The 24,522-nt window shown below is 35.9% G+C and overlaps 3 protein-coding genes across 3 annotated transcripts in view; 1 reads left to right on the forward strand and 2 right to left on the reverse strand.

The window, feature by feature from the left end:
- The first annotated feature begins 3,387 nt into the window (after positions 1-3,387).
- On the forward strand, positions 3,388-8,540 carry LOC141696878 (2,3-bisphosphoglycerate-independent phosphoglycerate mutase). The gene is made up of 10 exons (XM_074501014.1): positions 3,388-3,543; positions 3,650-3,815; positions 4,120-4,247; positions 4,785-4,935; positions 5,044-5,247; positions 5,880-6,304; positions 6,673-6,865; positions 6,967-7,062; positions 7,700-7,855; positions 8,111-8,540. The coding sequence occupies exons 2-10, from the start codon at positions 3,654-3,656 to the stop codon at positions 8,273-8,275; spliced, it is 1,680 nt and encodes a 559-aa protein (XP_074357115.1). The 5' UTR covers positions 3,388-3,543; positions 3,650-3,653; the 3' UTR covers positions 8,276-8,540.
- A 430-nt stretch (positions 8,541-8,970) lies between these two features.
- On the reverse strand, positions 8,971-10,656 carry LOC141696879 (oxygen-evolving enhancer protein 2, chloroplastic-like). The gene is made up of 4 exons (XM_074501015.1): positions 10,324-10,656; positions 9,827-10,059; positions 9,693-9,743; positions 8,971-9,417 (listed from the first exon to the last, which is right to left on the reverse strand). The coding sequence occupies exons 1-4, from the start codon at positions 10,556-10,558 to the stop codon at positions 9,157-9,159; spliced, it is 780 nt and encodes a 259-aa protein (XP_074357116.1). The 5' UTR covers positions 10,559-10,656; the 3' UTR covers positions 8,971-9,156.
- Positions 10,657-13,151: 2,495 nt separating this feature from the next.
- Positions 13,152-24,522, reverse strand: part of LOC141695429 (photosystem I P700 chlorophyll a apoprotein A2-like) — a 53,057-nt gene continuing 41,686 nt past the window's right edge. Inside the window, exon 5 of the mRNA XM_074499676.1 lies at positions 13,152-13,210. Within this exon, the coding sequence (XP_074355777.1) occupies positions 13,152-13,210 (59 nt within the window). The remainder of the gene's footprint in view (positions 13,211-24,522) is intronic.

Here is a 24,522-nt window from a genome sequence, read left to right on the forward strand (position 1 = left end):
ATTTAAAAAGGGAACTGAAACTTTCTGTTCAGTAAATTGATTTTTTTGAAAATGAAAATGGTTTATATTGCTTTGAAAAGAGTTGATTATGATGTGAAGCTTAAAGCTCAAGAACCCTGATTCTTAAATCTGTTGATCATATGATTGAGCCCATATATTGAAATATTGTTGCTTTCCTCTATTGAAAGATCTATTCTGATCCTTTATTGATTTGTGATGAATGTTGGCTTTCGAACCACGTTGAGCCTTGTTCCTTAAAAGCTCCATATTGTTCCTTCAAAAACTTTTCCTTAACCCAAAAGCTGGAAATCTGCCACCTAGATCAAATAGAGTAGAATGCCCTGAGTTTGGTAAAGCATATTGTGAATTGATATTGAAGAACTGCTATATAGTTACTTGCTGAGTTTTATACTCATTTGTTTTGTTTTAATCTAACCATGGAAGTTAAGCAAGAAGATGGTCAGGCTTAGGCGCACTGCTCGTAAGAGCGTACCTGGTGGTCCCTACCGTGTTGAGAGCTTCCGGTTGCCAGAGCAGGTAGTGGTAATTAAGAGTGAGCTCGCGCCTAGAAGGAAATATTTAAAGATACATTGGGTTATCTGTCGGTTTCTAGCCGGAATCGATATCGTTTATTTAATGATATTTTGGGTTTGTAAGTTATATTTTATTATTGGTAGTTGTAATCTTGTCTCATAATTTATCCTGTTGATCCTGTTAGGAGTTAATCGGGGTTTATGCATATTTAATTATTAGATTAGAGGTGTGTGAGTCCTCATTTCCTAACCCCGAGATTGAGGGCGTCACAACTTAGGTATGCCAATGTATGTGGGTAAAAATATGAATGAGATTTTTGATTTTTTAGCTGATAGATTGGGGAAAAAATCGTAGGGATGGAGGAAGCCATCGTTGTCTAAAGGATGAAAGGTTATTCTGATTAAGCCTGTTACACTAGAAAATCCCAGATTTTTGGATGATCCTTTTTTTACTTCATACGAGTGTGTGATGTAATCGAGAAGAAAATAAATGGCTTTTGTGGGGGGAAATGGTCGAATGATAAGGGGATTCAGTGGATGGCATGAGGATATGTTAAGTGTATCTAAGAATGGTGGGGGTCCAAGGGTGAAGAATCTGGGAATTTTAATACGACCATGTTAGCAAAACAAGGTTGAAAGATTATAAATGAGGAGAACCTTATGGTACTTATCCTAATATAATAAAGGTTATGTACTTCCCCAAGCTGAACTTTTTGATGTATAGCTAAGTGGGATACCTAGTTACTCGTGACGTGGTAATTTGTCAACGTAAGATGCTATTAGAACAGGCAGCCGAAGGCAAAATGGTGATGACGCGAGCATTAAGGTCTGGAAAGTTACATGGCTACCTTGTCAAGATAATGGTTGTATAACCACTAGTGTGGTACATATATTAAAAGATATCGAGGTTCAAAATTTGGTTAATATAGAGACTAGTAGATGCGATGTGTTTAATACGCGAGCGGCGAGACAGAGAGTTAATACTGAGAATTCCAATTTCATATCGACGAAAAAATGAATCATGGTTTTGGTTGTTGCATGATAAATGAATGTTTACAGTTAAGAGTGTCTACATGTAGTTGCTGGGTGCTTATGATATGTCTTATAACAATTTCTGGAAGAAATTGGGGTCACCAAATTTTCATGTAAGAGTTGAGAATCTTCTCTGGTGTTTATAGGGGATGTTAAACAACTATTACTGTTAGGGGTGAATACGGGTTGGGTCGGTCGGGTTAGTGGAAAAAAATGACCCAACCCAACGGTTTATAAAAATTATAACCCGTTAACTTAAGAAAATATGTGTAACCTAACTCTATTGTTTATATGTCGGGTTGGGTCGGGTTAATCGGGTTACTTTCTCTAAAAAAACTTGGTAGAATTGAATTTAAACATTTATGCAATAATAGACATGCATAGAATAGTTCATATTAAACAAACAATTGTAAATAAAGAATACAACTTAATATGAAAAAAGAGATATTCATGAATAGACAGTGACACAACTTGTTAGACTTAATAGTCAAATTATAAAAAGATGGCTAATAACGATAAGGTATAGAACAGACTTGCTCCTCTGTAGATGGATGACTTGTACTTTTGTAACATAGTTTTATGTAATTCCACTTTGAGCTTAAACATATATTTATTGATTCACAGGACTTACCCAGAGAAAAAGACCAAATATTTTTTTCTACTGATTCTAACAAGTTTGCAACTTCAAGTTCTTTTTTGTTTCTTTCCGATACTGACCACTTAATGCAGCAAAAACTTAATACTTATAGAATAGCTTAATGCTTAAAGAAGAACATGTTATTATGCAATAACCGTGCAGTAATGCAGCTTCCAAAACAAAGGTTAATTCGGCTGAACTGAATAATGTAGATAGGGCATATATTATTCCTAGAACCGGGTCGGGTTGGGTTGATCGGGGTTAAAATTTGTTAAATCCTAGTCAACCCAATTTAATTTAATCTATTTTTTTTAAAAATGAATCCATTTAAGTTTCGGTTTTGAATGGGTCGGGTTATTCGGCCGAAAAAGGGTTAGTCTGGGTCGGGTTTAGCGGGTTGATTGATTTTGTTCACCCCTAATTACTGCTGTGGCTTCGAGTAAGTGTGGATCATAGATGGCCGTAGTATCATAATGTAATTGCAGATGATGTGCATGTTTTACTTGACTGTGATTTTGTGAAAATAATTTGGATAATGACTGGTCTACAGAACTATTTGATGAAAATACCGAACGAAGAGAAAGCCAATGGGTCTGCGTTTGGGGTGCGGTGATTTTTCTGACAGATTGGAGAAGAATTTTGAAAGATGTGTCTAAAATATAAACATATGCATCAAAATAAAATCAGATCAAATACTGATTAGAATAAAATAAATATGGATGCTGCAGTTTCTTGTGATGGGTGGTATATTGTTACAAGAGGTATTATCCGGGACGGAGATTGTCAGTTTGCTCAAATTCGACGTAGATGAATTGCTGTAGATGACATGCAGAATTCTTAAACGGATGCAAAGAAGCTGATTGCTTCTTGCAAAGGAAATCAGTGAGCAAGTTATTTTAATACTATTATATTAAATTATATAAATAATATGCTGATTTTATTTATGCTGTGAATAGAGTGAGACATTTGCGAGCTACACATGTACATGCAGGGAAGGGCGGAACATGCCATTGGAATATACTACTACTACTACGTTGCCAAATTCACGCCCGAATATTTAAGTTAATGATGCACAGGGGTTTGGTAAGTAGATCACGTGCATAACACGTGAAGGAAAAACAATTGTAAAAAAAAGCGCGACCTATGGGCAAGTGTCGGGGGCGGCGTTGCGGTTTATGCATTTTGGGTTGGGGCCTACCACCGTATAAAAACAACCTCATCCCATTGGCCATCGCCTCTTCATCAACATACATACATACACATATTTTCTCAGTTTCTGCTCTCCCACAACTATTTGACTCCTCAACCCCCCCAACTTCTACTTCTCTCTCGTTTTCGAAGGTAATATCTCTCTCTCTCTCTCTCTCTCTATAAACTACATATCTGTTACATGTATAGATCTAATATTATAAGTGGTTATGTTTTTGTTATTTTAAAAATATAATAGAAATATGGGAAGCTCAGGAGTATCATGGAAACTGGCGGATCACCCAAAGCTACCAAAGGGTAAGGTAGTGGCTATGATTGTTTTGGATGGATGGGGTGAAGCTCATGACAATCAGTACAATTGTATCTCCGTTGCTGAAACTCCTACCATGGATTCTCTTAAGAATGTATCTTCTTACCCCTCTCTCTCTCTCCCCCCTACTTTCTAGATCTTAGTAATTTGGCCTTGTTAGATCAGTTTTTTATGTTGAGTCTCAAGTTCAGATGTGCATAAGCATGACGTATATATTGTCTTAACATGCCATCATCATAACTTTCTAATTCAGATTGAATGTTCTACCCAAAAGGGTTCAATTCCAAGATTAGGGTAACTTATGTCACGTTCCTATCGTCAGTGGATTTGTAAATATTTATAGATAAGAGGGAGGAGTATTGGATGGTTATTTTATATGTGTTTATTGTTTTCGAAAGGGTGCACCTGATAGATGGAGATTGGTGAGGGCTCATGGAACTGCTGTTGGCCTTCCTACAGAAGATGACATGGGAAACAGTGAAGTTGGACACAATGCTCTGGGCGCTGGAAGGATTTTCGCTCAGGGGTTTGTCCTTTTTATTATCTTATCCTCTTTTCTTTTGCCTACTTCCTATGTCACCTTTTAATAAGCTAACCAAATTATCACCATTACACTCTAAATGTACATTGCTTGCTATTGCTTCAATTGTCTAGTTCCTAGGTCTGACTTCTGATTTTCAAATAACACCCAACCTCTAATTATTTCATGAGGTCATTAAACATTTCAATTAGCACATTAGATCAAATTTACAATCATTCATTCTGTGAAGCTGAATCTATAATTTCATACTTGTACTATGTTATATTGTCACTCTTAATTTAGCTGCTCTCATGTATTAGATTAGATTCTCTTCTTTTTATACTCTTTAAGCTATTTTTAAGCATTTTTAAGTTACTCCCAGTTCTAACATTTTCTGGACAATATCTTAACAAGGTTGTTGTACCGGTCTATGCAAGATAGTAATTGTTTATTTTTGTTCTTATCTGTTTTAGTAATAACTCTATCAAGTATCAAGTTAGACCCGAGGCTAAGAGCTTTGAAATTGTTTTTGTTATTGTGTAGAGCAAAACTTTGTGACCTTGCCCTAGAGTCTGGGAAAATCTATGATGGAGAAGGTTTCAATTACATCAAGGAATCTTTTGAAAGTGGCACATTGCACCTTATTGGCTTATTGAGTGATGGTGGTGTGCACTCTCGAATTGACCAAGTGCTGGTAATGTTCATTATTTTGGTTAAGTTATTACTCTCGTGTTGGCTTGGTTTTTTGTTGCAAAGAATGTTGATAATAATGGACAAGGGACTCATTCTTTTATTGATGCAGTTGTTGGTTAAAGGTGCCAGTGAGCGAGGTGCCAAAAGAATCCGCGTTCATGCTCTTACTGATGGGCGTGATGTTTTGGATGGCTCAAGTGTAGCTTTTGTGGAAACTCTTCAGAATTATCTCTCAGAATTACGTGAACAAGGTATTGATGCACAGATTGCATCAGGTGGTGGACGCATGTATGTTACAATGGATCGATATGAGGTAGAAAAACTGTTAATATTTTCTACTTAATTTATCTTTAGCTTAATTTATATGATTAATTGTGTTAACTATGATGGTCTGATTGTCTTTGTTAATTAAAAAAATATTAGATTAGTCCAACAGATTTTTCTCCCAAGAGCATGTTTATGACTTTTTCGTTGAGTAGGTCACATGAAGGAAAACAATTAGTGAACGGAATATCAGTAATTGAGTCCATCAACTGTATTGCTGAATTTTTATTCAAAATTACTTTTTTCTGTAATGATTGTTGCTATTGGTTTTGAATCACTGGTGCTGTTGTATCTATGCTCAGTGTTTGATGTGAGAAATCTTGTTCATAAGAGATCTCCACTGATCCATGTACAAAATAACTCTGCATTGGTTGTCCATTATATCAAATTAAACTATTCTCTCTAAGGGAAGGTCTTTTTACTTTTTATTATAGCTGCTTGTATTGGCTATAACGCAGGAGTAGACAAGTGTATATCTGGATATTGTTATAGATCCTTCTTTTCATAGTATATATGTGTGTGTGTGTATTACTGCAGTGACTTGATAATAGAATTGTAAAATTCTATCCTTAGTTCCCTATTCCACTAAAACTGGAAATGCGTGTGCTGCTACTTTTGCAGAATGACTGGGATGTTGTCAAACGAGGATGGGATGCACAAGTCCTAGGTGAAGCACCATACAAGTTTAAAAGTGCCCTTGAAGCTGTCAAGACCTTGAGGGCAGAACCCAAAGCTAATGATCAGTACTTACCTCCATTTGTTATTGTTGACGAAAGTGGAAAGGCTGTTGGGCCTATAGTTGATGGAGATGCAGTTGTGACTTTTAACTTCAGGGCAGATCGTATGGTGATGGCTGCCAAGGCTTTTGAATACGAGGACTTTGACAAATTTGATCGAGTCAGAGTTCCTAAAATCCGTTATGCTGGTATGCTTCAATATGATGGGGAATTGAAGCTTCCTAATCACTACCTTGTTTCACCTCCAGAGATAGATAGGACATCTGGCGAATACCTGACGCATAATGGTGTTCGTACTTTTGCATGCAGGTTAGTTGCCCAGGAAGAATGTTCTATTATATATCTCTCTGTGTGTGTGTGTATTCTCTTAGACCCTTGACTTTGAAGCAAATTTTGGAAGCCATCAAGCAAGTCAGAAAGTCTTCATTCTTTGCTTTTACTTAACAAGTTTCCTTTCGCACCTTAGCTTTCGTGCTTCTGAAAAGCTCAATTATGTTTCCATTGTTTTTGTTGCTGCTTGTTATATTTGCATATGGATTTTATGAATAATACGAGTGACCTGAATCAAAAATAAAATGTTTAAGAATAATATGAGAAACCCAAACTAGGAGGCTTCCATTATATTATCTTTTAATCTGCTGAGAAGTGTGTCCGTAACTCATGTGTTTCTCCTGTAGTGAAACTGTTAAATTTGGCCATGTTACCTTTTTCTGGAATGGAAACCGCTCTGGATATTTTGATTCAGAAATGGAAGAATATGTTGAAGTTCCTAGTGACAGCGGGATTACATTCAATGTTCAACCAAAGATGAAGGCACTGGAGATTGCTGAAAAGGCTAGGGATGCTATCCTTAGTGGTAAATTCCACCAGGTAAGTATCTAGTTTTTTATCCAGGCATGCAAGGAGTGGGATACAGTAGAAAATGGTTCCGGTTGGTCACTTGTTGATCTTCATAATGTTTATTCCTGAAGGTACGTGTTAACCTACCAAACAGCGACATGGTTGGGCATACGGGTGATATCGCTGCAACAGTTGTGGCTTGCAAAGCTGCTGATGAGGCCGTCAAGGTAATATTAATGACATTCATGTAAATTTGTGTTGGACTTTGTAACCCGCACCAACTTAGCGGTTGTGACTTGCTTCATAGTTCCTTTTGATGTTTTGATACTTCAGCCTTTTCTTTCTCCGATAAGGTTTCGGTAACTAGACATGCGTTCACAGGAAGACTTTATCATGTAATAGAAAACAAAATAAAATGTATCTTGTTTACTATAACTTGTACATCTCTAGTTATTTTGTTAAAAGAAGTTGTGCAGCGGAATTTTTGGTTGAATGAGATTTTACGGTTAAATTTGATTGATTGACCATCTGGTCTGCGTATAGTAAAGAACCAGAAAGGATCATGTAAATTATGAACACTGTATCTCTAGAGGGTATTATGCGGTGTATGTGTTTTCACAGGTGTTTAAAATTCACATATATTGTACACGCATTCTGTTAAGATGCATCTCCTCCCTCACTCTCTCTCCCCCCCCCTCCCTCCCTCCCTCCCTCCCTCCACCCCTCTCTCTCTATCCCCTCCCTCCCTTCCTCCTCGTGCCTAATGTTTTGCGCTTTCTAATTACACAGATGAGCCTCCCCCCCCCCTCTCTCTCTCCCCCCCCCCCTCATGTGCCTAATGTTTTGCGTTTTCTAATTGCACAGATGATCCTTGATACAATTGAGCAAGTAGGTGGTATATATGTTGTAACCGCAGATCATGGAAATGCTGAAGACATGGTGAAGAGAAACAAGAAGGGAGAGCCAGCTTTGGACAAAGATGGCAAAATTCAAATACTCACTTCCCACACTCTTGAACCAGTAAGTTGATTTTTACTTCTGAAATTTTGTTGATTGTCCATATATGGAATGGTTGTCTTTAAGGCTTTTCGCCTCATATTCGCAAGTTGCATCACATGTGATGATCATAGATTTTTGGACATTACTTGTGAATTGAGAAGTGAGGCCTCTATTGTGCTTTCTTCATGGAAATCGGTTGTTCTCTGTTGCTTAACCATTTTTTTAAAAATTGTTTTATTGGTAGTCTACTTGACATGTATGAATTTTTGGGTGTAGGTACCTATTGCAATTGGTGGTCCTGGGCTGTTACCTGGTGTTAGATACCGCAAAGATGTCCCTAGTGGAGGGCTAGCCAATGTGGCTGCAACTGTGATGAATCTACATGGATTCGTCGCTCCTGATGATTATGAGACAACCCTTATTGAGGTTGTTGATAATTAGAGGCCAGCTACAAGTAATCTGAGCCGTTACAATACCCATTTTGAGTGAAATTGAGCAACAAGTGATCATATACATGTTGACTCCTTCACGTGGTTGTATCCCGTACTTACATTGGGATCAGATATTCCTAAATAAACCAAAAGCCTGATACTTTTATTGTCTGAGGAAGCACATTAAGCGTTTGTAGTCTGAGTTTATCATTTGTAACTGTTACAAATTTTCAGTTTTGCTACCAATGCAATTAACTAATTAAGTGGTTGTGAAATCTGAAGGTGGCATATGTTATATTATCTCGTAGATTTACTCTGACCTGAGTCACTGCTTCATGTTTTCTTTTGGAAAACTATCGAAGCAGTGTAAAAATAGGTAGGGAGAGGGGGTCAGGAGTTGACAATGCGTAAATGTGATAGTTCTCTTAACGCATATTTTACTGGCCATGGCAGGATAAATATAAAGTTAGACACGAGTACATTTGTGCAGCAGCTATGAAGTGCATGTTATTGGTTATGATTCCGAGACCGAGCATGCCAAGTGACATTTTGGAATTGAATTGTAACTTGATGTAGTTGTATTCAAAACTGGTAGTAGTTGTTAGCTGGAGTGTCATAAACAACTTGTTTATTTAATTATTTTCATTTCCATTGTTTGTAAGATGGATGATTAGAGATTAGGGGCAGACAGGAGGAATGTTGATATCTTCACAATATAGCAGCTAGACCTTTTATGCATACAAAATTACAAATAACAGATTATCCACATCAGCTTCTTTGAATAGGGTGCTTAAGCATCTCTAGAATTTTGGGGGTAAAATGTTTAGATAAATTGACCAAAAACAACACGAGTTCAATCAAGCTGATTTACATACAATTCCATGATTTGTCTTAAGCGACACTGAAAGAACTTGTTGCACTCTCCACAAATTTCTTTAGACCTTTAAACCATCTCTTGTCTCCGGCTTGAGCCTTGCATATATAAAGCTTACCATCTGAAATTGTGGCTGTGATGAGCTGGTGTTTGCCCCCTTCATCTCCATCTGCAGTCCTTGTCAACACAGACAAGCTGTAGTACTGCTTTCCACCGACCACCGGAGTTGAGGTCTCCAATATGTTTGCTGTTGCCACAGCATCTTGTTCAAAGCCACCCTGAAAAGTTTGATATGTAAGTATTCACTTTGTCAAATAAAAGGGTATCGGTAACCAATTATGCATGTTTTTTTATCTTTTAATGGTCAATCCAGTTCAATGCTTGAAATTACAAGCTACGTGAGAACATATTTAGCAAGAAGCCCTTCCTTTTCTAGTTGTTATATCTTAAGCGGGATCTTCTGTTTGCTTGAGTATGTATTGAATATGCTGTTAAAGGTTTGTGAGAATGAGGCACTCTATGTAGAAGTTGAAAGTGGAGGTTTGATTATTACCTCTGAAGCAGTTTTGCCAAAGTAGGCTTGTTTTCCTAGCAAATAGTCCACCTGAAAACCAGATAGTGCCACAAATTAAACATGAACTTGATTTGAAAACAAACATAAATTAACGAATGAAGATTTATCATTACAGTGGATAAAAATTGTTCAGGAGAACCGTAGTCAGTGATGGACTTTTTGTCGGTTGGAGTGACCATGACAGAAAGGTTGCTGGTGGTGTCGAAGTTGTCTTCAAATCTGATAACCTGGCCTGGGTACTCCACCTCTTTGCTTGGGTTCCATTTTGATGGAATTAGGAGAGAGAAATCTTTTCCAGAGTAAGGTTTGAACTCTGTGTTTGTCTTAGGCTTCCCAAAAACATTTGCTGTCAAGAGTTTTTTTAATTAGTACAAGTTCACAAATCTTGATCTACTCTATCTTGACTATCTATAATCTATTGCATTGCAAAGCATGAATACTTAAAGGTAGCAAGATCAAATAACTAACAAGTATCAACACCTAAACATGATGGACCTGATTTGTAACATGTTAAGGTTTGAGGTGAGCTCGTAATTTAGTAAAAGTTGGCGTGAAACATGATAAAATTGGAAAACAATGAAAAGGGGTAGGGATATATAGGATGGTGTACCAGCTTCACCATAAGCAGCATCAGCAGGAGAGACCTTGGTGGAAACAGCAGCTGCACCAATGAGCACAGTGAGGGCCAGCCTACGAGAAACAACTGCATTATCTTCCTCAGTGACCACCTGCTTCTGAGCACGGCAGATGACTTGGTTAGGCTTAACAGATTGAACGTTACGTTGTTGTAAAGTAGATGATCTAACAAGTGTAGGGTGGTTCAAGAAACAAGAAGTTGAAGCCATTTCTTTGTGTTGCAAGTGTGTGTCAGCAGAGAGAGATAATAATTACTATTATTATTGTGAAGGAGTTTGTAGGATTGGTGGGTATAGAGAATATGTGTGGAAGGAGAATGGTTGGTTTTGGATAAAAGAAAGTGGATTACGAGATTGTATTTCTTGATTGTGGGGATAAGGCTTTCCAGCTCTTGATTGGTGCAACCTGCCATTTGTTTCCTCTCATTTTCTAGTGTTTCCGTCTCTCGTCATCAAATTAAAACTATTAATAAAATCTCTGCTATTTTCTCAAATATTCCAAAATAAAATTTATTTGGCAGCGGAGATTTGAAAAGAAAATAAGGACTCCCTCTATTACTCCCATTTCTTGTCATGTACAATTATTTATATTTAATTTTTTTTTTCAAAATATTAAAATTTTTATAAAATTTTAAAATAACTACATTTATTACTTCCTTCCACTATACTTACTATATATATATATATAATATTAATCGGTCAAACTACTTTACTCATTTTTTTAACTTCCCTCCACTACTTTATTATTTTTCTTAAATTCAGTGCTCAAGCAAAATATAAATACATGGGAGGGACGGAGGGAGTACTTTTGCGTAACATCTCAATCCCCTCCCCTGTGGACATTGAGTTCAAATTTCATTTGACTTTATAAGTTAACATATTATTACTAACTAGTATAAGAACCCGTGCAAGGCACGGCTAATTTCTAGCAAAAAAAGGAAATATATTTCGTCAAGGATTTAAAATGGCAAATCAACATGTTTTATTACAAAATGAAATGCACAAGCCCCTGATTATATAATCCAGTTATCCAGTACACTCTAGTATTTCAATAATTGCTTCATACAACATCATAGTTATAACTTGAAAAGACCAAAACATAATTAGCATAAAATGTCAAAATCGTGTATATATTTGAGTTTCACCAGCTAAATAGTATTAATATATTCTCTAATTATGGTTTGCACTTCTTTCTTTTATGTTAAGATACTTGAATCTTGTACAAGGGGGTGTACAAAGGTAAGTTGTTAAGAAAATTATAATCCAAAGATGATCAATACAAATTAGATTTGCCTGATTTTCCTTAACATCTACAGCAACGGAGGTAGCGAGTTGATAACGTGTAAGCAACAATTCCAGAGTAGAAATTCCAAATAAGCTAAGAGGGTGTTTGGAAACTTGAATTTTATTTAAAATGAGGGATTTTAAATAATAGTATTTGAGTTGTCATTTCAAATTCTCATATTTATACTAATATTTGAATGTATTTGAAATCCAAATCTAAATTCCCAAACAGGTTATTTGATCAAATCCAGAATTTCAAATGAAATACAGTTTTCAAACGGGCCATAAGGTAATTTAAATAAATAAAATTTTGAATTTGTGTCATTGTGCTAGAAGGTTTAAACTTTAAAGAGAAGGATCTGATAAGCATAATTTATTTGGTCCCATTTTTTGTTCAACCGAGAAAACATAGTTTTGTACAGGAAAACACAAGTTTACATATAATATACAAGTTCTTCCGACCAATGGAAATAAAAGGAACGAATATTAAATCAGTACTCACGCAGTAGCTGTCACATTGAAAGCATATAATATTTCGTAAAATCCAATCTTTACCAATGAATTGTTGAAGAAGCTAGTTTCAAACAAACGAAATCACGGACACACATATCTCAAAGTTCAAATACATAAAAGGATAACTTGACTTCCTCCTATCTTATTTATAAAAATAAATTGAATATGAGGAGACAAAGGTAATTATACGAACCGACGGGAAGACACAAATTCTTACATAATAATTTACAGACACGTTCAATTCTGTCCATTTACAATTAAAATTACCTACACATATAATCTTCAACCATTATGCAAATATTGTTTTATTTATACCGGGCAAAAGTAATATGTGAAGAAGGATGCTAGAGGAAATAAAATGTTATCGAAGAAATTAATCATTCTTAATTTATAGACTCGAATGTTTCATGCTTAGTTCATTTCTTAAACAAATTAAAAAGGGAAGAAAGCAAGAGAATGCATGTATAACAATTAGAAAGCATGCTTATTAGTTATAGGAAAGATAAATGTTATAAAAATGATTCATGAATTAGAAAGCATATGTGTATGGTAGAAAATACCTACACCACTTCCACCCGCCACTGCATTAGAACCTCCATGAATTTTTTTTCACGAGGAAACGCTGACTGGTTGTGGACCTCCTCTATTTGCCAGCAAAAGGGTGAAAAAGTTAATAATGGATTCTGTCAGTTTAAAAATAGCCATCTTAATTTGTTGTGTTGTGGGCCAACTAATAGTACAAATACCATATTACAATGATGTACATGAAAAATATTATAATATAAGTCCAAACAAGGAGAAATGTAAGTACTAATGTATAACGTAAGATCTCTAAGCAGAGTGCAGGCAACACCGTAATACAAATATTTTACTGTTGTCCAATTAAAGCCAAGCAAAATCATAAAGCCCTAAATGCTAACAAACTGACACATGTTATAACCTACAGTTAATATGCACTATTAACTTCAAAAAGAATGACAGAATGGTGCATCTTCAAGATTTTTTTTTACTTTAAATGCAGTGTCCGACTACTTCCTCTCGCAAATGTAGTAGCATACCTCAAACCTGTTAAATATTACATTACAACCAAGTTAAGGTAAACAATTGTAGTTTAAGCTATTTTAAAAATATAGATATATTATTACGCCGCAAAAATAATATAAAAAAGGTTTCATAATTGGTCAAATAACATATAAGAATAATCAAAATAAATATAGAATATAAAAAAATTAAAAATCCATAAGGAATACCCGAAACCTCATGCTAGATAGTTAAATGAAATTTTGTACTGTCATCTGTACTAACCCGCCAAAATCTGAGTTAAAATGTAAATTTACTGAGGATTGGTGTGGCTCTAGGTTTTGAACTCCATGTCCTAGTGTATTAACTTGTAATTAGAGCCTGATACATGCGAATTAAGAGGTAGTTTATCATACATGCTGGATAAAAGAGAAGTAATATGACGGAGTATGTGATAAAGAAATCCATATTAAAGGAAATTAACAAATTATCTCCTACCATGTTCTAGCATCACACTTTTATAATACCAAGTTGGTCATAATATCTATTAATTGCAACTCACAAGAAATTTGAAAATAATTTGGGAGTCATGCATTTATAAACTGGCAAGATTTCCACATAAGATACTCCCTCAGTCCAACTATATTCTTTACATTATTTTTTGGCACTTTTTTCAATACTCTTTTAAAGTATAATTTTATAATATTATTTTAATTTTTTTTTTCTGAATAAAAGTTTTATATTTAAATTTTTATTCAATTTTTTTTAAAATATTATGAAACTATACTTTATAGAAGACTTGAAATACGTGCAAATAATCAACGTAAACATCCAAGGGGACGGAAGGAGTAGTACGTTAAAAGGTTAGAATGCATGGTTACTCTGTACATTGATAATTAATATCTTCAGCTACTAAAAGAGATTATTGACAATGATTATCCATGTGCATTTGACCTTCCTATATTTGCATCTCACACAATCTGTCTCCTTAAATAGTTAAAAGAAATATATCAAGAGAAACGAATACATCCATATAAAAGATACCTTCTGTAGATTTTGATGACGAAATAAGTTCAGATGTGAAATTTAGTTGTTAGCCTTCGCATGCAACAATCTCTGCTCAGTGATGATAGGGAGTTTAATTTACTTTTCCTGGAGGATCATCATCATCAATTAATTGAATTTTAAACAATCACACAATCGACACAATTTCTTATTATTTTAAGGATAGATCATAGTAAACTGTTGAAATTGATGTATTCTTACCTGATTGAATCTATCTACAACACTCGGCGATTCAGGATATCTGTTTAAAAAAAGACAAAGTGATGCTTTGCAGAAAAAGATAAAAAAGTCTTATCAGATGTCTATATCTATTAATGTATGACAAAGGTTACATTGTTAGATATATTTGTGATATCATGTCTAATAATAATTTGTGTTTAGTTTTTCAGATCTTGATTAACAGGACAAATCATGACTTAACTGGAAATCAACACTTATACTGGAGTCAGAACTTAAGATATCAGAACTTAAGTTATCAGAACTTAAGATATCAGAAGATATTCATCAGGAGATAATATCAGGACTTAAGAAGACTTTCAGATAAGGAAGACGGCTGATTGAAGGGAAAGAAGATCAAGACTAAAACAAGAAAAGATGCTTGATAAGCATGGAGAAGAATTCTATGAAGAATAGAAGACTTGGAGGAAAAGATAACTAATTGATATATTTTAGGATACAAAATTATATTCGATATCAATTAGAGATTATCTTGTAACTGTGTGGTATATAAACACAGCATAGGGTTTACACTAGATATGTTATAATTATCGAGAATATTATTCATTGTAAACCTAGCAGCTCTCGTGATATTAGTTCATCACTGAGAAAGAACGGTTTCATTGCAATACTGTTTTATTAATAAGATTATTCTTTGTTACATACTTGTGTTCTTAATTCGATTTGATTGTATTATACACTGTATTCAACCCCCTTCTACAGTGTGTGTGACCTAACAAGTGGTATCAGAGCCTATCTGTTAACACAAATACAGTAAAGATCCAAAACAATCATGTCTGAAGAAGAACAAACTCCAACCAAGCCCACCAAAACTGAAGAAACTCCAAAGACTCAAATCCACAGTCGATATGGGACTATTAGGGTTCCCATGTTAAGACCTTCTGAGTATCCCATATGGAAAGTAAGGATGGCTATGTTTCTGGAAGTTACAGATCTAGAATACCTTGACAGAATTAATGAAGGACCACATAAGCCAACCAAGCTCTCTATTGTAGTTGCAGATCAGCCAGCAAAGACCGTACCAAAGGAGAAAAGTGAGTATACAGCTGAAGATATCTCATCTATTGCCAAGGATGCAAAGGTAAGGCATTTGCTGCATAGTGCCATTGATAATGTCATGTCAAATAGGGTAATTAACTGCAAGACTGCAAAGGAGACATGGGATGCCTTGGAAACAAGATGCCAGGGAACTGATGTATTCAAGAAGAACAGGAGGACTATACTCACTCAAGAGTATGAGGACTTTGACTCAAAACCTGATGAGTCATTAACTGATTTATATGACAGATTTGTCAAACTCCTGAATGATCAGTCACTGGTGGATAAGGAATATGATCTTGAAGATTCTAATCTTAAATTCCTTTTAGCTCTTCCTGAAAGTTGGGATTTGAAGGCAACTACTATAAGAGACAACTATGTTCTTGATGAAACTACTCTTGATGAAATTTACGGTATGCTCAAAACTCATGAACTTGAGATGGATCAAAGAAGCAAGAGGCATGGGAGAAAGTCAAGAACAATTGCTCTTAAGGCTGAGGAGGAATCCCCCAAAGTGGCTGTCTCAAAGAAAGGCAAAGGAAAGACTCTCATCATAAAGTCTGATTCAGATTCATCAAGTTCTGATGATGATGATGAGGATTCAAAAACTGAAAGTCTATCTGAGATGGATATTGATGAAGAGATGATGAGATTGTGTGCTCTTATGGTGAAGGGTATCAAAAAGATAGCCTACAGGAAATTCAGAAGGGGAAAGAAGTTTTCCAGGAAATGTGGAAGTTCTGATAAGAAGGGATTCAGAAAATCTGAAGGAAAAGCAGGAAAGTCCGACAGAGGAGATTACTCAAATGTTAAATGCTACAATTGTGGTGAGAAAAGCCACATATCTCCTAATTGCAAGAAAGGAAAAGGTGACAAAGGCAAGGCACTTGTCACAAATAAGAAAAGCTGGACAGACACTTCAGATTCTGAAGATGAGGTGAACTATGCCTTGATGGCAAATGCTGATAGCAGTTCTGATGCTGCTGAGTTAAAGGTACCTCAAACAACTTATGCTTTTCATACTGATGATATTACTGAGTTGTGATCTTATCTTGAAACTATATTCATTAGCTATAGAGATCAGACTTTAACATGTGATAGGTTAACTTCTGAAAATCTGGCTTTTAAGAAAAGGAATGACTATTTAGAAAAGGAGTTAGTTATGTTCCATCAAACTCAGAAAGAAAGAGATGATGCTTTTTATGTTAGAGATGAAGTGCTAAAATTGAATCAATCTCTAAAAACTGAGTTAGAAAAGGAAAGAGAGATTATCAGGACTTGGACTAACTCTGGCAGAACAACTCAGAATTTGCTAAGTAGTGGAAACTAGAAAGAGGGCTTAGGTTATGGAGATGATAAAAATTAAATAGGAACTGAACAAATTAAGCCAATTATTGTTAAACAGACTACTGATCCACAGGTAAATCCTGTTAAGTTTGTAGCCAAAACTGTAAAGTCTGATTCTGAAAAGATGAAAGATAATGATACAGAAGTTAAGGCAGAGTCAACTTCTGACAAATTAAAACAGGATAAATCAGTTGAAGTTAACACAGGCTTAATGACAAAGAAGCAGCTTAAGTATAAGCTGAAAGAGATTAAGAATGTAAACAAGGTAAAGCCACCTAGGAAAAATAGGAATGAAAAGGAAGGTGTGAATAAAAGCAATAATTATAAGTCTGTTCCCAATGCTCCTAGAAAAAAATACAATAATTGTGGAAACACTAACCATCTTGCTTCTTTTTGCAGGAAGAATAAGGATATAAACTCTTTACCTCCTAATTCAGGAGTTAAGAGTCAGACTGTTAGGTTTAAACCATAAAATCCTTGTTTTCATTGTGGTAGTTTATGGCATTCCATTTATACTTGTATGGAATATCATAGTTTGTACTATGATTATTATCAAATAAAACCTTCTTTAAAGAAAGTTAGCATTATTCCTTCTAGTGTAAGTTCTGATGCAAAGTCTGATACTGTAAAATCTGATAAAAAAAATGTTAGCATAAACTCTGAAGTTAAATCCGCTGCAAATGTTAACAAACTTAATAAGGTCAAAAGATCCAAGCAAGTCTGGGTCCTTAAAACTAATCATTAGTGGTTTTTGTAATTGTAGGGCAACAGGAAAAACATCCTAGTTCTGGACAGTGGATGTTCAGGACATATGATTGGAAATAAAGCCCTGCTATCAGACTTTGTAGAGAAAGCTGGCCCCGGAGTTTCTTATGGAGATGGCAACATGGGAAAAACTCTGGGATATGGCAATATCAATATTGGGAATGTCATCATTGAACAAGTAGCTCTAGTCTCAGGACTTAAACACAATTTGCTGAGTGTTAGTCAAATCTGTGATAAAGGTTATCATGTGGATTTCTTTGAAGAACACTGTGAAGTTGTAAGCAAATCTACATGAAAAGTTGTTCTAAAGGGATACATGCATGGTAACATTTATGAAGCCAAGCTTTCAACAAGTTCTGATGGTTCTGCAATCTGTCTGTTTAGCAGAACATCAATTAAAGAAAGCTGGGATTGGCACAAGAAACTCTCTCATTTAAATTTTAACAATATAAATGAACTAGCCAAGAAAGATCTTGTGAGAGGACTGTCAAAATAAGTATTTGCTCCTGATGGCCTCTGTGATTCATGTCAAAAGGCAAAACAGAGAAAATCTTCAATCAAGAGCAAGACTGAATCTTCAATTCTTGAGCTTTATCACCTACTACATGTTGATCTATTTAATCCAGTTAATGTCATATCTATTGCAAAGAAGAAATATGCTATGGTCATAGTATATGAGTTTACCAGATACACATGGGTGTATTTCCTGCACACAAAAAGTGAAACTGCATCTATCTTGATTGATCATGTCAAACAACTGGATAAATTGGTTAAAGACTCTGTGAAAATCATAAGAAGTGATAATGGCACTGAATTCAAGAATTTGATCATGGAAGAGTTCTGCAAAGACCATGAAATAAAGCAGGAATTCTCTGCTCCTGGAACTCCACAGCAAAATGGAGTTGTTGAAATAAAGAATAGAACTCATGTTGAAGCTGCACGAACTATGCTTGATGAAGCAAAGTTACCAACCTACTTTTGGGCTGAAGCTGTGCATACTGCTTGTTAAACTCTGATGTTATTGAAACTGTGGTGACTACGCCAAAGGAAAATGCACCTGTGCAGGGGGAGCATATTGAAGATCCAACCACATCTCAAGAAGCATCAGAACCTAGAATATGCTCTTCAAGTTCTGATTCATCAAGTTCTGATGGGCCAAGTTCTGATAATTCTGGAAACTCAAATTCTGAAGGATCCAACTCAGAGAGCACAATTTCAGGGGGAGTATCAGAAAATGTTGATGGAGACAGCATGGATCATGGGGGAGCATCCAGTTCTAGAGATAACCTTCCACCTGCAAGAAAGTGGACTAAAGCACATACACCTGACTTGATTATTGGAAATTCTGAAGCAGGTGTTAGAACTAGAACATCAACATCAAATGAATGTCTCTATGATTCTTTTCTTTCTCAGACTAAACCAAAGAAAGTGGAAGAAACTCTTCAAGATGCTGATTGGGTGCAAGCAATGCAGGAAGAGTTAAATGAATTTGAAAGAAATAAAGTCTAGACCTTAGTGCCAAGACCAAAGAATAGATCTATTGTTGGTACAAAGTGGGTGTTCAGAAATAAAACTGATAGTGATGGCATAATTACAAGAAATAAAGCAAGGCTGGTTGGAAAAAGATATTCTCAACAGGAGGAAATTGATTATGATGAAACATTTGCACCAGTTGCTAGATTGGAAGCCATAAGGATATTTTTTGGCTTATGCTGCTCACAAAAAGCTTAAAGTCTTTCAAATGGATGTAAAAAGTGCTTTTCTCAATGGAGAATTGGAAAAAGAAGTATATGTTGAACAGCCTCCAGGTTTTGTAGATTCAAAATTTCCTAATCAGGTCTACAGACTTGATAAAGCACTTTATGGCCTTAAGCAAGCTCCAAGAGCATGGTATGAGACATTAGCTCAGTTTCTTCTGGAAAGTGGATTTAACAGAGGGACTATTGACAAAACCTTATTTTATCTCAACCATGGAAAGGACTTACTTTTGGTGCAGATATATGTTGATGATATCATTTTTGGTTCTACAAATGACAGACTTTGTAAAAGGTTTGCCAAGGTAATGTAGTCAAGATATCAAATGAGTATGATGGGAGAACTTAGCTATTTTCTGGGTCTTCAAGTCAAGCAGAATGAAGAAGGAACTTTTATTTGTCAATCTAAGTACACTAAAAATTTACTGAAGAAATTTGGAATGCAAGACTGTTCAAGTGCATCCACTCCTATGACCACTGTAACAAAATTGGATAAGGATACTGGTATATCAGTAGATATTACTGATTACAGAGGTATGATTGGCTAACTACTCTATCTAACTGCAAGTAGACCTGATATTATGTATGCTACCTGTCTTTGTGCAAGATTTCAAGCAGATCCAGGAGAACCTCACTTAACAGCTGTTACAAGAATTTTCAAGTACCTTAAGGGTATAGCTGATTTAGGATTGTGGTATCCTAGGGAATCAGACTTTAAGCTAATAGGTTACTCAGATTCAGATTTTGCAGGGTGCAAAATTGACAGGATAAGCACAAGTGGAAGCTGCCAATTTCTTGGAGGCAGATTAGTTTCTTGGTTTAGCAAGAAATAAAAGTCAATTTCCACATCAACTGCAGAGGTAGAGTACATTGCTGCAGGAAGCTGTTGTGCACAAATTCTTTGGATGAAGAATCAGTTACTAGATTATGGGTTAACATATTCTAAAATACCCATTTACTGTGATAATCAAAGTGCTATTGCTATGACAGGTAATCCAGTTCAGCACTCAATGACAAAGCACATCATCATTAGGTACCACTTCATAAGGGAACATGTGATGGAAGGTACAGTGGAATTGTATTTTGTTCCAACAGATCAACAACTAGCAGATATCTTCACAAAACCACTATGTGAAGCTACTTTTACAAGATTGGTAAATGAACTTGGAATGGTTTCAGGTTCTTTCTCTAAATCTGTTTAGTTTATGTTCTGATATATCAGACCTTATAATCAGTATTTACAGATATTACTATCTTTATGTAATCTGTGCTTAAATTGAAATTTACCTAAGTGCTGATTATTGTCTGATGTGAATTTCTAAACTCTGATAGTGATATGAATGTTTCTGTGACTATTCAATCCAATGAGGATAACTGTGCTAGATGCTGACCTAGTAGTCTCTAATATACTAAAGATCCCATGTTTGAATAATTGTTTATGTGGAAATATTTTAACACAAGCAAATTCTGATATTGAGGTTGGTTAGGTTTACTTTGTGTATCTTATTACTAAGTCAAAAACTAGAATTATGCTTCTTATCTGTTAAGTTCTGATGTTGGTAAATCTAATGGATTTACTAAGTGCCAATAAGCCTCACTTATCAAAAGAAAAAGTAAAGAAAAGAAATAAATATCAGGTACTCCTTTGAGATATAGAGAAAAATGTATATGAAAGGGAAGACCCAAGTGCATTGCTGATATTAAGTAATATGCATGAGAAAAGCAAAATAAAATTTTCTTGGTGACTTTTCACATTCTCTGATTACTGGAGAAATACTCTGATAATAGCATAAATTCTGATAAGCAGTTGTGACTCACTTTCACTGAGGAGCTCATGTGAAAAAGAATATCAAAAGATGGATAAAATGAGCACAAAACAGTTGAGGTGGACTCATGCATGTACTCATTCTATAGTAGACTTCAGACTAATGACAGATTTTGAGCAAAGTTCTTAGTTATGCCTTATTTCTAAGATGTACTGAAGTGAATCAGACTTTACTCTTTGTCTGATATTTAGCTTGAAGCACACACTTACACTCCATATGAATGATGAAAATTATTGTGGTGATCAATGTTGTTGTAGATGAAAGTGTCAGTTGCATAAATTCTGAGGACAAGTTCTGATGGAAGTTCTGATGATTAAGTTATGCGGAAACCATATCAGTATTTGTGTGAAGAATTACAGAAATAAACATTCACTTTTTGAGTACATAAGCCATATTATGATGACTTTTAAATTCTGATAATAATCAAGTTCTGATGCTGATGTGGCAGTATTTATTTACTTGATTTATTTTTGGTCAATACTTGAACGGTTTTATTTTAACAGAATATTGGTTTAAGTGAGATAAAGACAGTCATAATTACTTGTTTAGTGGGAACATTTTTTTTTGAAAAACTGCATGTGCATAGTAATTATTACTTATTTCCCGTGCCCATTAACTATTATCTTAACTACTGCATGGCTGACAGGTGTAAAGACTGTTCAAATTCGTCTTAACTGCTGTCAAGTGGCGTGTATAAGTAAAAGAGAGAAAAGATTTTAAATCTTTTATCTACTTTTGTATTCTACACTCTCTCTCTTTTCTCTTATTCCCTCCATATTCACTGACGGTTTTTACACAGGCATTTTACCAAACACCTTTCAGGCATTCTTATTTCTCACTTCTTTTTCAATGGCACCCAATGATCTAATCTTTAATGGAGCACAGTTCATCCCCAACACCTATGCTGCCATTCTCACTAAGAGTGAAGCTCCTTCGGAACTTCATTTTATTCAGGATTTCTTATCTCATAGTCAAATTGGGTTCGCTTTGACGCAGCCATCCACTTTATCTGGAACTCAAGTTCTAACGTTCTGGAGAACTGGACTTTATGATGATGGTGGTAAGGATGAGACTCCAAACATCGTGTTTACAGTAAAGGAGGTTGAGTACGTTGTTACTCCGGTAACAGTCAGGAAAGCTCTACATCTACCTGAGAACTTCCAGTTCAGTTCTGCTGTTGAGGAGTCATTGCTACAGCAAATGATGGCTAATTTAGGGTATGAGGAGAGTCTAGAAAAGTTGGGCCAACTTAAACACCCACATATTCGAAGAGAATGGAGCTTTTTCTTCGATTGCATCACCAAGGCGTTCGCAAACAAATGCTCAAATTTTGACGCCATTCCGATTCTGACTCAACAAATTGGGTATGCTCTCCTAAACCAGTCTCACTTTGATTATGCCAAGACTGTGTTATGTTTTATATGAGATAGAATGAAAGAGGACAGGAATGTAGTTTACTTTGCTAAGTTCTGTCAGTTAATTTACAGTTACTATATATCAGATGAACCACAACTAGCAAGTGAACACATAGAACCTTTTAGGTTAGCCAAAAGGGCTTTTACTGATCTTTTAACTGCTGATAACAAAAAGAAAGTTCTGAGGCCCCTTAGAATTCCTTTAGCAGTAAAGCAAGCCCTTGTAAATGCTGATGCTGCTACTTATTCTGTATTATATCCCGATGATCCACAACAACAACAACCACAACCACAACATCCATCAGAACCTACTACTGCCACTCAACAAACACACACATCAGAACATGCCAACCATCCATCAACACATAATCAAGTGAAGCCTTCTTCTTCTAGAACAAAGAGGACTAAGACAGTCCCTCAGGCACAACAGAAAAGAAGGAAGATGATTTTAAGAGATGAGTCTGATGATGAGGCACCGGTTCAACCATCAGAACCTGTTGCTGAAGTAGCTGAGAAGGTCTCTTCTCAGACAGCTCAAGAAACTGGGAGTTCTAGGCCCCTAAAAAGGCTTAGAAAGCTAAGCTCTGATGATCAAGCTCCTAGAGTCTCTCCACCAGCTAAGAGACTTAGAAAGCAAAGAGCAAGGAGGGCTGTAGAAGAATCAACCTCTGAAGAAGGAATGGAAGCAGCAGCTGTGGAAGGGGGTCAGGAATCTCTGATCCCACAAGACCCTACTGTAGTTGAATCTCTTCCAAGTGCTGAGCCAGAACTTCATGAAGCTCACAAATCTCTAATCCAAGAGCCATCGACTACTCCAATGCCTACACCTACTGTGTCTTCAATAAACTAACCAGTACATGCTGAAAACCCAGGCACAAGTGCTGAAATTGATATCAACAACTTGGATATGCCTTTGGTCTTGTATCTGGAAGCTCCATCCACTTTACATCTTTCTCAGCACACTCCACCAATAACTCCATTGCTAGATGCTGATGACCATGCAGATGAATCTTCTATTGCTTCACATACAATCTTTCTATCAGAAGATGCTGATACTGAAGATTCTGCAAGTTCTGTTAAAGAAAATACTGGTGAAGCTGCTACAAATATAAATGCTGACGCAGCTGGTCCTTCTGGATATGCACCTCCACAAACAGTTTGTAAAGCTGATTTGATTAAGAAGTTTGTGAGAAAGGATGCACCAGTTCCTTGGAGTACAGAGCAATCTATGAGTCAAACTATGACTTCAGTCACAGGTGTTTCTGAGCCATCTACCTCACACCCTCACATTCTCACCAACTGGCCGCAAGATTCTGTCTCTCAATCCACATTTGTGGATGATCTCTTAGTGGAGCAGATTTCTGGACTAGCAAACATCTCTCAAAATCTACTCACTTCTGATATGAGCAATTAGGACTATCAGGCCATCATGCTCACCTACAATGAAGATGTGGAGAAACAGAAGGAGAAGATTGTAAATGATGAAGAACAGGATGGCAATGTGAATGCATGGCTATCTCAAGATTTTGTGTTGGAGATGGATCAAGTCTTGGCCAGATTCTGGGAAGAGTATGTGACTATCCTTGGAAGTAATGCAAAGGCCTTGACTCTACAAGAAGTATATGATGCAGTCACAAAAGTGCACAAAGCTCAACTCAAGGCTTTTCACCTTTTTGGTAAAGCTCTTGAAGTCAAATTGACTGGTCATGAAGACAGGATCAGGAAGATGGTAAGAGAAAAGATGGATGAAATCATTATCTCTCAAACTGAGATCAAAAATCAATTTAAACACTTTTCAGACCAAATGTCCAGATATGATCTCAGTGGTGTAGATAAAAGCATGACACAGCTCAAGAACTCTTTTGTTGCCTTGAACAATCAAGTTCAAAATCATATCACCAACTCAAATG

The sequence above is a fragment of the Apium graveolens genome, chromosome 11 (genome assembly GCF_009905375.1).
Source record: "Apium graveolens cultivar Ventura chromosome 11, ASM990537v1, whole genome shotgun sequence".
NCBI lineage: Eukaryota > Viridiplantae > Streptophyta > Magnoliopsida > Apiales > Apiaceae > Apium > Apium graveolens.